This window comes from Chiloscyllium plagiosum, chromosome 12, assembly GCF_004010195.1.
Source record: "Chiloscyllium plagiosum isolate BGI_BamShark_2017 chromosome 12, ASM401019v2, whole genome shotgun sequence".
Classification (NCBI taxonomy): domain Eukaryota; kingdom Metazoa; phylum Chordata; class Chondrichthyes; order Orectolobiformes; family Hemiscylliidae; genus Chiloscyllium; species Chiloscyllium plagiosum.
This window is the reverse complement of record NC_057721.1, coordinates 62,786,897-62,800,247: the sequence shown is the minus strand read 5'-3', so window position 1 is coordinate 62,800,247 and position 13,351 is coordinate 62,786,897. Positions and strand designations below refer to the sequence as shown.

Genomic DNA, 13,351 nt, shown 5'->3' with positions numbered 1-13,351 from the left:
ATCAGTCTGTGATGTGGGATCTGCTAAAATCCTCCTAGATTACATCCGGCATGTCCCCCTCATTGATTCTTCTTGTTACCTCATCGCAGAAGTTTAGACAAAGCAATCAGATGTGACCTTTTCTTGTCATCTTGCTGACTGTTCTTTATTAATCTGTGCCTTTGTAAGTCTTCTTTTTTTCTACTTCATTCGCTCTTGGGCCATGGACATCGCTGGCTGGGCCAGCATTTATTGCCTGTCCCTGGTTGCCCTTGAGATGGTGGGGGTGAGCTGCCTTCTTGAACCGCTGCAGTCCACCTGCTGTGGGTTGATCCAAAATGCCATGAGGGAGGGTTTTCCAGGGTTTTGACCCAGCGACAGAGAAGGAATGGTGATATCTTTCCAAGTTAGAGTGGTGAGTGGCTTGGAGAGGAACCTGCAGGTCGTGGTGATCACATGTACCTGCTGCCCTTGTCTTTCCAGATGGAATTGGTCGTGAGTTTGGAAGGTGCTGAGTGAGGATCTTTTGGTGAATGTCTGCAGTGCATCTTGTAGATAGTACACACTGCTGCTACTGAGTGTTAGTGGTGGAGGGTGTGGATGTTTGTGAATCTAGTGCCAATCAAGCGGGCTGCCTTTATCCTGGTTGGTGTTGAGCTTCTTGAGTGTTGTTGGATCTGTCCCTGTCCAGGCATGTGGGGAGTATTCCATCACAATCCTGACTTGTGCCTAATAGATGGTGGACAGCCTATGGGGAGTCAGGAGGTGAATATTCCTACCTCTGACTTACTCTTGTAGCCACTGTATTTGTGCAACGAGTCCATTTGAATTTCTGGTTAGTGGTTACTCCAAGGGTGTTGATAGTTGGGGATTCACTTGATCATCAAGGGGTGATGGTTAGAGTGTCTCATATTGGAAATGGTCATAGCCTGGCATTTGTATGAAGACCGGTAACTGTGATGCTGGGGGCCACTAGAGGAGGACAAGCTGGATCATTCACTTAGCACTTCTGGTTGCAGATTGCTGTGAAAGCTTCAGTTTTATCTTTTGCACTGGTGCGTTGGGCTCTTCCGTTATTGAGGATGGGGATATTTGTGGGTTGTTTAATTGACCACCACCATTCACGACTGGATGTAGCAGGACTGCAGAGTTTGTAAGTTGCTTAGTTCTGTCACTCACTTTCTGATTTATGTTGTCCCGCAGAGGTTTTTCCAATAATTTTCTCACCATTGATGTTAGATCGGTTTGGCCCAGTTTACTTGGTCTGTCCCTTCCTCCTTTCATGAAATGTGGTCCTGGAAACTGTTGATTGTCCTCCACTCCTGAAGCTGGAGAGATTGGAAAATGGTGGTTAAAACTGTTACCATTTAGAGTCATAGAGATGTATAGCACGGAAACAGACCCTTCGGTCCAACCCGTCCATGCCGACCAGATATCCCAACCCAATCTAGTCCCATCTGCCAGCACCCCTTTCTTTCCTTGCTCTCTGTGCAGCTTTCCTTGCACCCAGACCTGACAATATTTCTACTTTTCAAAAGCACTAAAGCCTTAATTGTTCCTTTCCCACTGTGTTTAACCCATCCCATCCAATCTTTCACATTTTTATAGTGTCTGTTTCGTCACTTTGTTGTGAAGACAGATGTAAAGTACTCAGTAAGAACTATGCCTAAATCCTGTGCTTCCATGCAGGTATTAACATTTTTGTCTCTAATCAGCTCCATTAGTGATCCTATTACTGTTTGTGTGATTAAATATGCTTGGGGTTCCTTGATGTTACTGGCCGATATTATTTCACATTCTCTCTTTCTGTTCTTTTTTTTAAATTCACCCTGTCTTGCTTGTGCTACTCTAGACTGTCTGCAGTACTGAGCTCGCTATCTGACATGAGCCTCCTAACTTTGCCTTGTCCTGTACTGTGTACTGTTTAGCTTCCAAAGCTCAAGATTAGGAGTTCTCATTTTTTTCTCTATCGTGTTAAATACTTATCACTGTTGAGACACTAACTTTTTAAGACACTAACTGTTTCCAGTCTGCAGCAAATTGCTTAGTAACAGCGGTCACATTTCAGTTGAAAACTTTATTCTTAGTCTATCTCTGTCTGTATTATGCTAAATTTTAAATTGTGTGTGTGTGTGTCCACTTTATTTTTTGGGATCTGCCTTGCTCTCGTATCTTTTTGATGGAAATGTATCTTTCGGGATACTTTTTAAAAAAAACTTATTTCACGGGATGCAGGTGTCCCTAACAAGACCGGCATTTTTGTCCACTTCCTGATTTGTCCTTGAACTGATCGATGTGCTGCATCGATTCAGAGGGCAGTGATCTCGGCAGATTGGGTCTGGGTCTGAACGGCAGATTTCCTTCCCGAAAGTGAACCAGGTGGACTTTTAAAACAGTTGTCAGTCACCATCACTGAGCCCAATTTGCAAATTCCAGATTTGTTAACTGAATCCAAGTCCCACCAGCTGCTGTTTGGAATTTGCACGTTCTCCCAGTGTCTGCGTGGGTTACCCCTGGGTGCTCCGATTTCCTCCCACAGTCCAAAGATGTGCAGGTGGATTGGCCAGCTAAATGTGCGGTTGCAGGGCTTTGGGTAGGGGATTAGGTGCTCATCGGAGGGTCAGTACAGACTCACTGGGCTGAATGGCCTCCATTTGCTGTGTAGGGTTTCTGTAATTCTACGCATTTGTAACAATATTTCCCTGAGCTTCGGTCTGAATGACTAGTACAATGATGTCACCGTTATATTCTGAACATCGTCAAATGATACTTTGTGACGACTTGACATAACTTTTGTATGCTTATCTTCTAATATTCCAGCACTCAGTTAGTTTAAAAGAAGTTGCTTATTCAGTTAGCTGGATGTTCAAAGTGATGGGTTTATTATTACCCTTTGAGCCTTCCTGTTATAATATGATTGAACTCTCACCTTGGCCTATTGCTGAGAAGAAATGGCATTGCTTTACACACCAGGTCAATTTAAGTGGTATGGCCTTATCTAAACATTAGGCCATTTTATATTGGATTGAGCCAATAGGGTTGAAGCACTGATCTCTCTGGGAAACTACCAAAAACTTTTTATCTTTTTGGAAACTCTGTGTTTTCAATTTTTCGTAGAGTTCCTACAGTGTGGATACAGGCCATTTGCCTCAACAAATCCACACCAACTCCCCGAAGAGCATCCCACCCAGACTTGCCTCCCTAACCTATCCCTGTAATCCTGTACTTCCCATGGCTAATCACCTACCTTACATATCCCTGGACAGAAAGGCAACTTAGCATGGCCAATCCTCCTGACCTGCGCATATTTGGACTGTGTGCGAGGACACTGGAGCACCTGGAGGAAACCCACGCAGACACTGGGAGAATGTGCAAACTCCACACAGCCAGCTGCCCAAGGCTGGAATCCTCCCGGGTCCCCAGCACTGTGAGGCAGCAGTGCTAACTACTGAGTCACTGTATTCTTAATTAGTCTCCCTAATCATTTTAGTTTAATCTGAAGTCTTCCACATGAAATGTTGTAAAAATCTTTCTGAATAAATAAATTACCACATTAACTTTACCACTTTTTGGTCATAAGCACATTTTGAGATATAACAAGTGACTTAAATCTGACATTCACGATGAAGTATTTTTCATGTGTGACTGTTTGGATCATGTTTTTATTTGTCCTTCATTTGTTTTCCTGAACATCCTTTGTGATGTGTGAATGTCATTGGCAGGGGGCACATAGAGGATGTGTATGATATCTGCTGGACTCTCGATGGAAATCATATGGTATCCGGATCAGTTGATAATACTGCCATCATGTGGGACGTTAATAAAGGTGAATATGCATTTATTAAATTTAAGCAGCACGAAGTACAGTACAAGTTGGGATTTCTGAACCTCACTAAATGGGGTGTTCATCAGAAGCTGTGATAGCACTTGCTCCTGCTCCTCTCCTCCTCCTCCTACTGTGACCCCTGGTTCTGGATTCCCTGAACATTGGGACCACCCTTCCTGCATTGCCCGGTTTAGTCCTCCTTAGAATTTTATAGGTTTCTACAAGGATTAAATTTAAATTAAAAATCAGTAATTGCGACTCTAATGATGACCATTAATCCATTGTTGATTATTGGACAAACCCATCTGGGTGACTAAACTCTGTTTGTGCTATTCTTAGCTGGTTTGGCCTACATGTGACTCCAGACCCACAACAGTGTTGCCTTGGCTGAGAAGATAAGGGTGAATCCAAAGAGATCCTTTAAGTATGTGAAAAAGAATGACGAGAAAGAGAGAATAGGGCCCCTCAAGGACCAAAGTGGACATTTTATGTGTAAAACTGCAGGAGATGGGCAAGATCCTCAATGAATATTTCTCCTCTGTGTTTACCGTGGAGAAAGACATGAAGACTTGTGAACTTGGAGAAGTTAGTGGTCATCCCTTAGGGATGGTCCTATCACAGTAGAGGAGAGTTGGATGTATTAGAATACATGAAGGTGGATAAATCTCCTGCTCCAGACCAGATATATCCAAGAACACGGCAAGAAGCTCGAGAAGAAATCATGGGGGCCCTGGCTGATATTTTTGTGTCATTGTTAGCCATGGATGAGCCGTTGGAAGACTGGAGGGTAGCGAATGTTGTGCCTTTATTCAAGAAGGGCTGCAAAGAAAGGCCTGGGAACTATAGACCAGTAAGCTCAACATCTGGGGATAGGTAAGTGACTTGAGAAGATTCTGAGAGATAAGATACACAAACATTTGGAAAGACAGGGTTTGATTAGGAATAGTCGACATGGCTTTGTGAATAGGAGATCATGCCTCATAAATTTGTTAGAGTTCTTTGATGAAGTGACCAGGAAGGTGGTTGAAGGCAGGGCAGTAGACATACTCTATATGGATTTCAGTAAGGCCTTTGATCAGGTTCCACATGGTAGGCTGCGCTGGCAGGTTAGATCGCGTGGAATCCAAGGGGAGCTGGGAAATTGGATATGCAATTGGCTTGATGATAGGAAGCAGAGGATAATAGTGGAAGGATGCTTGTTGGACTGGAGGTCTGTGATTACTGAAGCGCCTCGGGTTACTCCTTCAAGTAACTTACCTGTCACAGATGTTTAGCTTACTGGTGTTGGGCCTATTACTATTTGTTATCTATATCAATGATTTGGATGAGAATGTGCAAAGCATGATTACTAAGTTTGCTGATGACAGTAAAGTAGATGGTATCATGGACAGTGAGGAAGGTTATCAGAAATGGCAGCAGGACCTCGGTCAGCTGGGGAAGTGGGCTGAGAAATGGCAAATGGAGTTTAACCTAGATAAATGTGAGGTCTTGTATTTTGGAAAGTCAAATCAAGGTAGGAGTTTCATGGTGAATGGTAGGGCCTTAAGGAGTGTAGTAGAACAGAGGGACCTTGGAGTTCAGGTGAATGATTCTCTGAAATTGGAGTCATAGACAGACAGGACAGTAAAGAAGGCTTTTGATACACTGGCCTTCATCAGTCAGCTTAAAAGTTGGGAAGTTATGTTGCAGTTATATGGGATGTTGGTGAGACCGCACTTGGAGTATTGGGTTCTGTCTTGGTCACCTTGCTATAGAAAGAATTATATTATTAAACTGGAGAGAGTGTAGAAGAAATTTACAAGGATGTTGCCAGGAATCAATGGTCTGAGTTATAGGGAGAGGTTGGACAAGCTAGTGCTTTTACCTTTGGAGCATTGGAGAAAGTGAAGTCATGTGGTGTGCAGGGTGTTCTAACAAGGTGGATAAAGAACTGATTGAGCAACAGGAGACAGAGTAGTAGTTGAAGGGAGTTTCTTGAAATGGAGAAAGGTGACCAGTGGAGTTCCACAGGGGTCAGTGCTGGGGCCACTGTTGTTTGTGATATAAATGATCTGGAAGACGGCACTGTTGGTATGATCAGCAAGTTTGCAGATGACACGAAGATTGCTGAAGTAGCAGAAAGCATAAGGGACTGTCAAAGAATACAGGAGGATGTTGATAGACTGGAGAGTTGGGCGGAAAAGTGGCAGATGGAGTTCAATCCAGACAAATGTGAGGTGATGCATTTTGGGAAGTCTAGTTCTAGAGCGAATTGTACAGTAAACGGAAGAGCCTTGGGAAAAGTTGATGAGCAGAGAGATCTGGGAGTGTAGGTCCATTGTATCCTGAAGGTTGCTGCACAGGTGGATAGAGTGGTCAAGAAGGCATACAGTATGCTTGCCTTCATCAGACGGGGTATTGAGTATAAGAGCTGGCAGGTCATTTTAAAATTGTACAAGATATTGGTTCGGCCACATTTAGAATACTGTGTACAGTTCTGGTCGCCACATTACCAAAAGGATGTGGACACTTTAGAGAGGGTGCAGAGAAGGTTTACGAGAATGTTGCCTAGTATGGAAGATACTAGCTATGAAGAGAGGTTGAGTAGGTTAGGATTGTTTTCTTTAGAAAAAAGGAGATTAAGGGGGGGGACCTAGTTGAGGTCTACAAAATCGTGAAGGGTATAAACAGGGTAGGTAGAGATGAGCTTTTTCCCAGGGTGAAGGATTCAATAACGAGAGGTCACACTTTAAAGGTGAGAGGCAAAAGGTTTAAAGGGGGGATACACGCAGCAAGTGCTTTACGCAGAGGGTGGTGGGCGTTTGGAACGTAGTAGAAGCAGGCATGGTAGATTCATTTAAGATGCGTCTGGACAGATGCATGAGTAGGTGGGGAGCAGAGGGATACAGATGCTTAGGAATTGAGCGATAGGTTTAGACAGTGGATTTGGATCGGCTCTGGCTTGGAGGGCCGAAGGGCCTGTTCCCGAGCTGTAAATTTTCTTGTTCTTTGAGACTGAGGGGGGGGTAATCTTATAGGAGTGTATAAGATCATGAGAGGCATCATACGGTGAATGCAGTCTTTTTCCCAGGGTTGGGGAATTGAGGACTAGAGGGCATCAGTTTAAGGTTAGAAAGGAAAGAATAAAAGGGAACCTGAGGGACAACATTTTTGCACAGAGGGTGGTATGCATATGGAATGAGCTGCCAGCAGAAGTGGTTGAGGTGGGTACGTTAACAACATTTAAAAGACATTTGGACAAATCCATGGATAGGAAAGGATTAGAAGGATATCGGCCAAGTGCAGGGAAATGGGACCTGTCTCCATGGGACCCTATGACTCTTAATGGCCCTCTTGGATAGGAAATAAATGCTAGCCGAGCCAGCAACACCCTCAGCCCATGAATGATATTTTAGAAAGGTCTAAACTGATCCAGTTTCTTTTGCTGCCTTCGTTGTGCCATCCCAGGAATCGGTCTGGTAAATCTTAGTTACTCTCCCTCCTGAGCCAGAGCATCCTCCATCAGGTAAGGATTCCAAAACTGTACACTGTACTTCAGGTGTGGTCTCACCAGGGCCCTGTACAATTGCAGCAAGGTATCCCTGCTCCTGTACTCGAATCATCCCAGTATGAAGGTTAACTTGCCTCCTTCACTGCCTGCTGCACCTGCAGGTTTGGTGAATGCAAGTCAGGAGTGACAAAGCGATAGTGCAGTTTTTCCTTCTCAGTACATATGAATTAGCTTTTTGGGTTAGATTAGATTCCCTATAGTGTGGAAACAGGCCCTTCAGCCCAACAAGTCCACACCAACCTGAAGAGTAAGCCACCCAGACCCATTTCCCCTGCATTTACCCCTGACTAAGGGACGCTTGTTTTTTTTACTTCTCTTTCTGATAACTCATTGCCCCTCCCTAATGGCACTGGCTGACAAGATGTCTGTGATTAAAAACCGGCTGTGTGGAGAATTATATGTTGCATCTTGGGTATGGTGTGCTGAGGGTCTTGACAGCTCTGCGTAGTAACTTGATTGAGACATCTATAATATCCTGAGGCGAAGTCAATATTTCTTCTTGGGGGATAATATAAAGCAAAGAACTGGATGCAGGAGATCTGAAATAAATAAAAGACACAAGATTAGAGAAACTCAGCGGGTCTGGCAGCATCTTTGGAGAGAAAGCAGAGTTAATGTTTCTGGTCCAGTGGCCCTCCTTCAGACCTGGGCTGAGAGGGTCATATCCGTGTTTAAAACAACACCCACTTAAGAGGTGAGGTGACTATTTTTCTGAGGACTGATTGTCTTTGCAACTCTCTTTCTGAAACGTTGGTGGAAGTAGAACTTTTGAATATTTGTAAAGTTGTGAAGTAAATGGTGAAAGGTTATCAGGGAAATGCAGGAGTGCAGCTTTGAGGTTGAAATGGGATCAGCCATGATCTTATGGAGTGGTGAAGCACACCTTGGGGGGTGAATGGCCTACCTCTGTCCGAGTTTTTGTAATACCCTGCATTTCCTTAATGTATGTGCACAAAATGCATCTCTAACCTGAAACTATATAATCGATATGTAACTACTGCGTTTTAATTCTAAAAATCGACTTGAAATGGTCAAGGTGATTAGTAAAACTTACGAGTTTATACCCAAGAACTGAATTATTACTTTGACGTCCACATGTTTGTTTTCATATTTTCAGGGGCAAAGTTGTCCATCTTCAATGAGCACAAGAGCTATGTGCAAGGTGTCACGTGGGACCCTCTCGGACAATACATTGCCACACTGAGTTGTGATCGGTAAGGTGACTGATATTTTCCACGTTTACCTTCTTCGAAGTAAATTCCTGACCATTTGAACATCACATTTGAGAGTTGATCCTGCTTGTTGTTTAAGATGTCCTCTTGAACAGTTAGCCCTACTAAATTGCTTTCTTTATTTTTCTCGAGCGAGTTCCGGAATTCTGTTAAAGGAAGATGGTGTCCTACCAACGGAATAGTATTTTCCAAAGAAATAGTGTGAGCATTAGCGAGGGTAATGCAGTGAATGTTGCCTACGTGGATTTCAGTAAGGCATTTGACAAGGCCCTACATTAAGTAAAACTAAATCCTGCAGGAGACCGGGAATGTGGTGAGTTGGTTCCAAAATTGGCTTTGTGACAGGAAACTTTTTTTTTCTGTGAATCGAGAGCATTTCCTATGATCTCTCATAGGGCTCAGGTTTGAGTCCCTTGCTGTTTGAGGAACAGATTAATGATTCAGATTTAACTTTGGGAGGCCCGAGTGGGAAATTTGCAGAGGGCACAATAATTGGCCCGGTAGTGACAAAGTTGGCAAAGTGTTGGTGGTTTGGTTGAATGGGTAGAAAAGGAGTGAATGGAAGTAAGTCTGGAGTACTGTGAGGTTATTAGGGGTCAGGAAGTGCCTAATAAAGGAAGGGAACACAAACTAAATGGGAGGGACTGAGGGGGAGTGAAAGAAATGAGAGATCTGGGAATGTGTCCACAAGTCCCTGAAGGGGTCAGCACAGGTACACTAGGTGATGAGAATGTGGAGGCTTTTTTTCTTTGGATGAGGTATTGAATAAAGACTTTTGGAATACTGCGTACAATTGTGAACTCCCTACTATAGGAAGGAAGGTGTTAAACTTGAGCAGATGCAGAATAGATTTAAAAGACCGTTGCCAGGGTTAGAGGGTTTAAGCTATAGGGAGAGGCTGAATAGGCTGGGGTTGTTTTCCCTGGAGCGTCGGAGGCTGAGGGGTGACCTTATAGAGGTTTATGAAAACATAAGGGATGTGGATAGGATGAATAGACAAGGTCTTTTCCCTTGGGTCGGGGGAGTCTAGAACTAGAGGCCATAGAAAATAGCTGCAGGAGTAGGCCATCTCGCCCTTCTAGCCTGCACCACCATTCAATGTGATCATGGCTGATCATGCAATTTCAGTATCCCATTCCCGCTTTCTCTCCATATCCCCTGGTCCTTTTAGCCGTGAGGCCCATGCCCAGCTCCCAGGTTTCGGGTGAGGGAAGCAATTTAAAAGGGACCTTGGTTAACTTTTTCACACAGAGGGTGGTGCGTGTATGGAACAAACCGTCAGAGGAAGTGGTGGGGCTGGGTACAATTTCAACAATTATAAGGCATCTGGATGGGTATATGAATAGGAAGGGTTTAGAGGGATATGGGCCAAATTCTGGCAAATGGAACAAGATCACATTGGGATGTCTGCTCAGCACGGACGAGTTGGATGAAGGGTCTGTTTCTGTGCTGTATGACTCTGTGACCAGGGACTGGAGTAATGCTGGTTTGGCCGCAGCTGGGTATTGTGTAGAATTCCGGTCACCACGTTCCAGGAAGGGCATAATTGCTCCAGAGAACGTTCAGGAGGAGATTTACAAAGGAGTATGTTGCCAAGGCTTGCAAATTGTAGCTAAAAGGGAGAATGGGAGTGGTAGGGTGATGGGTATCCTAACGGAGGTGAGTAAGGTAATGAGGCTCCTGGATAAAATGGGCATCAGAGAAGTCAATTACCAATGGTTACAGACTTGAAGTGATTGGTGGAGGGTTAGAGGGGTACGAGGATAAGCCTGTTCACCCAGAGAGAGGTAAGTATCTGGAATTCACTGCCCACTTTGGTGATTGAAGTGTTTAAACGGAACCTAGATCTGCTCCTGAAATGCTAATGCTGCCAGGCCGCAGATCGGGTGCTGGAAAGAGGTGTTCAGGTGAGCAGCTTGTTTATTCAGCCAGCACAGACCCGAGGGGTCTCCTTCTGTGCTGTACCTTTTTTAATGGTCCTGTTTTGATCCAGAGGCAGAGGGGTATATCTGACAGGTATCTAAATGTGGAATGTCAGCGATATGTCCGACAATTACCCCTAGATTCCCAATTCTTGATCAGCTTTTGGTTTATTGTACACTGTTATTTTTTGTCACTATGCATGTCCAGGTATTTCCATAATTAACATCCTGATAGAAAAAAATAAATTAAAAAAAAGAGTTTATTAATGTTAGCATAATTTTAGCATTTATCTAAACAAATTTCTGTTGTGCTGGTTTGTATCAGTGTGTTTTTCGCTATGTGAGAATGTGGTTTGAATATGTTTTTATTTGTCTGTGTGGTTGGATACTGAATATGCAGTGGAACGTTTGCATCCTAAGAATGGTGAATATGTGAAACTCTCAACCACAGGAATAGTATCAATACCTTTAAGAGAAACGAGGGAGAATGGATTGTTACGGTATTAGATTTAACTGGGGACAAATAGATGAGGTTTTGTTTAAATTAGATTAGATTACTTACAGTGTGGAAACAGGCCCTTCAGCCCAACAAGTCCACACCGACCCTCCGAAGAGCAACCCACCCAGACCCATTCCCCTACATTTACCCCTTCACCTAACACTACGGGTAATTTAGCATGGCCAATTTACCTAACCTGCACATTTTTGGATTGTGGGAGGAAACCGGAACACCCGGAGGAAACCCACGCAGACACGGGGAGAATGTGCAAACTCCACACAGAATTGAACCCGGGTCTCTGGCGCTGTGAGGCAGCAGTGCTAACCACTGTGCTGCCCCGTTTTAGTGAATGTTAAATATCAGAATGGAGTGGTTGGGCTGAAATGGCCTGATTCAGTGTCCCACATCTTATGGAAGCCTATATGATTGATCAGAAATTGTATTCTCATTGATTGTGTACATAGCAGCATTACAGTTCCAATCAATTGCTGAACAAATGTGAGATATTTAAAGTGTCACTTTGTATTTTGTTTCACAGGGTTATGCGGGTGTATAGCACACAGACCAGGCGGGTGGCATTTAATGTCAGCAAGATGTCATCTGGTAATGAAGGCGAGGTAAGTGAGACTGCGAGAGAGCACCTTGAATAGAGAGGTGGACTGTTCATAATGTTATCCTGCAGAGCTCTGGAAATGATGGCCAAGTTTTTAACAATGTGCCTGGCATGCAGGCCAGGATTATCCTTCCTTTCTGGCATTCCCTGCTGTATGGCACCAATTGAGACAATACTGGATGTAATCCAGTCATAGATTCCTGTAGCTTGGAAATAGACCCCTCAGTCCAACCAGTCCAGGCCAAGAAAACTCGCAAACTAAGCTAGTCCCAGCTCCTGGCCCGTAGCCCTGTCATACGTCCCATTCTCATTGTTGGATGTCTGATATCTCCAATTGCTGTGGACGTTTTTCTAACCCAACTCAGCCAGATATCCGAGAAGATCGGGTGTTACTGGCCATTTCTTTTGAGTTTTAGCCGAAACGATGCCTGGTGATCTAGAGCCCTGATGGAAATTCCACCTCTGTGTTTATCGGCAGTTCCACAGCATTGGGAAATGAGCAACTGAACGAGTCTGCAGTGTTATCATGAAGGTCAGCATGAACACCTGCAGCTCCATTGATAAGAATCAACACTGAATTGAAAGAACATGGGTCCCACAAAATTCCACACTCACCCGAGGTGCTGTTTTCCTTTCGGTTCAGGCAGACACAAAATGCCCCATCCTGGCACTAATTTAAAGGAGAATGGAGGAATTAATCTCCCTATCCTGGCCACCGTTAATGTCATGAAAACAGGTTCCCTGCCCATTTTCACATTGTTTGCAGGCGTTTGCTTTGTGCAAGTCCCACATTGCAAAACCAACAATACTTCAAGAAGTACTTAGTTGGCTGTCAAGCACTTTGGAGAGTTGCTTTATAAATGTAGATCTTTTCTTGTTTTTTTTTTAAAAAGTGAGCTTCTCTAAAACCAGCAAACCCAGGGGATTATTTGAATGTTAACACAGCTGGCTTTTTAACCATGAGATTCCTGACTGACCATTCTGTACCTGCAGTGTCTTCTTGTGGCAAAAAGCTAGTATTGCGGCACCATCACATCCAATGGATGAGTTTCTGGGTTTGGGGTGGGGACACTGTTGAAGATGCCATCTTTCAGATGAGACTTTAAACTGCAGCCTTGCCTGCCTTCTCTAGTAGAAGTAAAAGATGCCATGATATACTGGGATCATTGAGGTGTTGCCCTCATTCCCCATATCTTGACAGTTCTGATATTTCAAAAGCACTTATTCTGTAAAGTACTTTGAGATGTCTGGAATTGGTGAACGGTGCTATAGAAATGTAAATCCTTCACCTTACCATAGCCTGTTGACCTGCTACTTTCAAACTGGGATACTGACTTTGGAGTCCTCAGTCTTTGATAAGTAGCTTTATTAGTATAAAATAATTTTGAGCTTTCAGTTTCTGGTTGGCCGTTCTGAAACCGGTTTCCCTTTTCCATTGTAGGTCTAAAGATGCAGGAATTAGGGCGATGGAAGCACGTCGTGTTCCCAGCTGTCTTACACACATACGATCCACACTGTGCAAAATCCCTTATCCGTCCTGCCTTCTCATTGTCCAAACACTCCCTCCAATTTATAAGTTGATTCGTATGTGGTTATTTTGATTTCGTAAATGCTGCTCACGGTGTGATCTGCTCCATGTTGGACAGACCAAAACACGGGTTAAATTCTACTCAGCAGGTCTGGTAGCATCTGTGGGGAGAAAGCAGAGTTAACATTTTGGGTCCAACCCG

At 43.9% G+C, this 13,351-nt stretch overlaps 1 protein-coding gene across 2 annotated transcripts in view; it reads left to right on the top strand.

The window, feature by feature from the left end:
- The window catches only part of chaf1b (chromatin assembly factor 1, subunit B), a 52,689-nt gene that overhangs the window by 11,260 nt on the left and 28,078 nt on the right, over window positions 1-13,351 (top strand). For both annotated transcript variants that reach the window (XR_006313235.1, XM_043701236.1), the window contains exons 5-7: window positions 3,702-3,805; window positions 8,473-8,569; window positions 11,547-11,625. Coding sequence is in view for 1 of the 2 variants with exons in the window: in XM_043701236.1 (XP_043557171.1) it covers window positions 3,702-3,805; window positions 8,473-8,569; window positions 11,547-11,625 (280 nt within the window). In the remaining variant the exon portion in view is untranslated. The remainder of the gene's footprint in view (window positions 1-3,701; window positions 3,806-8,472; window positions 8,570-11,546; window positions 11,626-13,351) is intronic.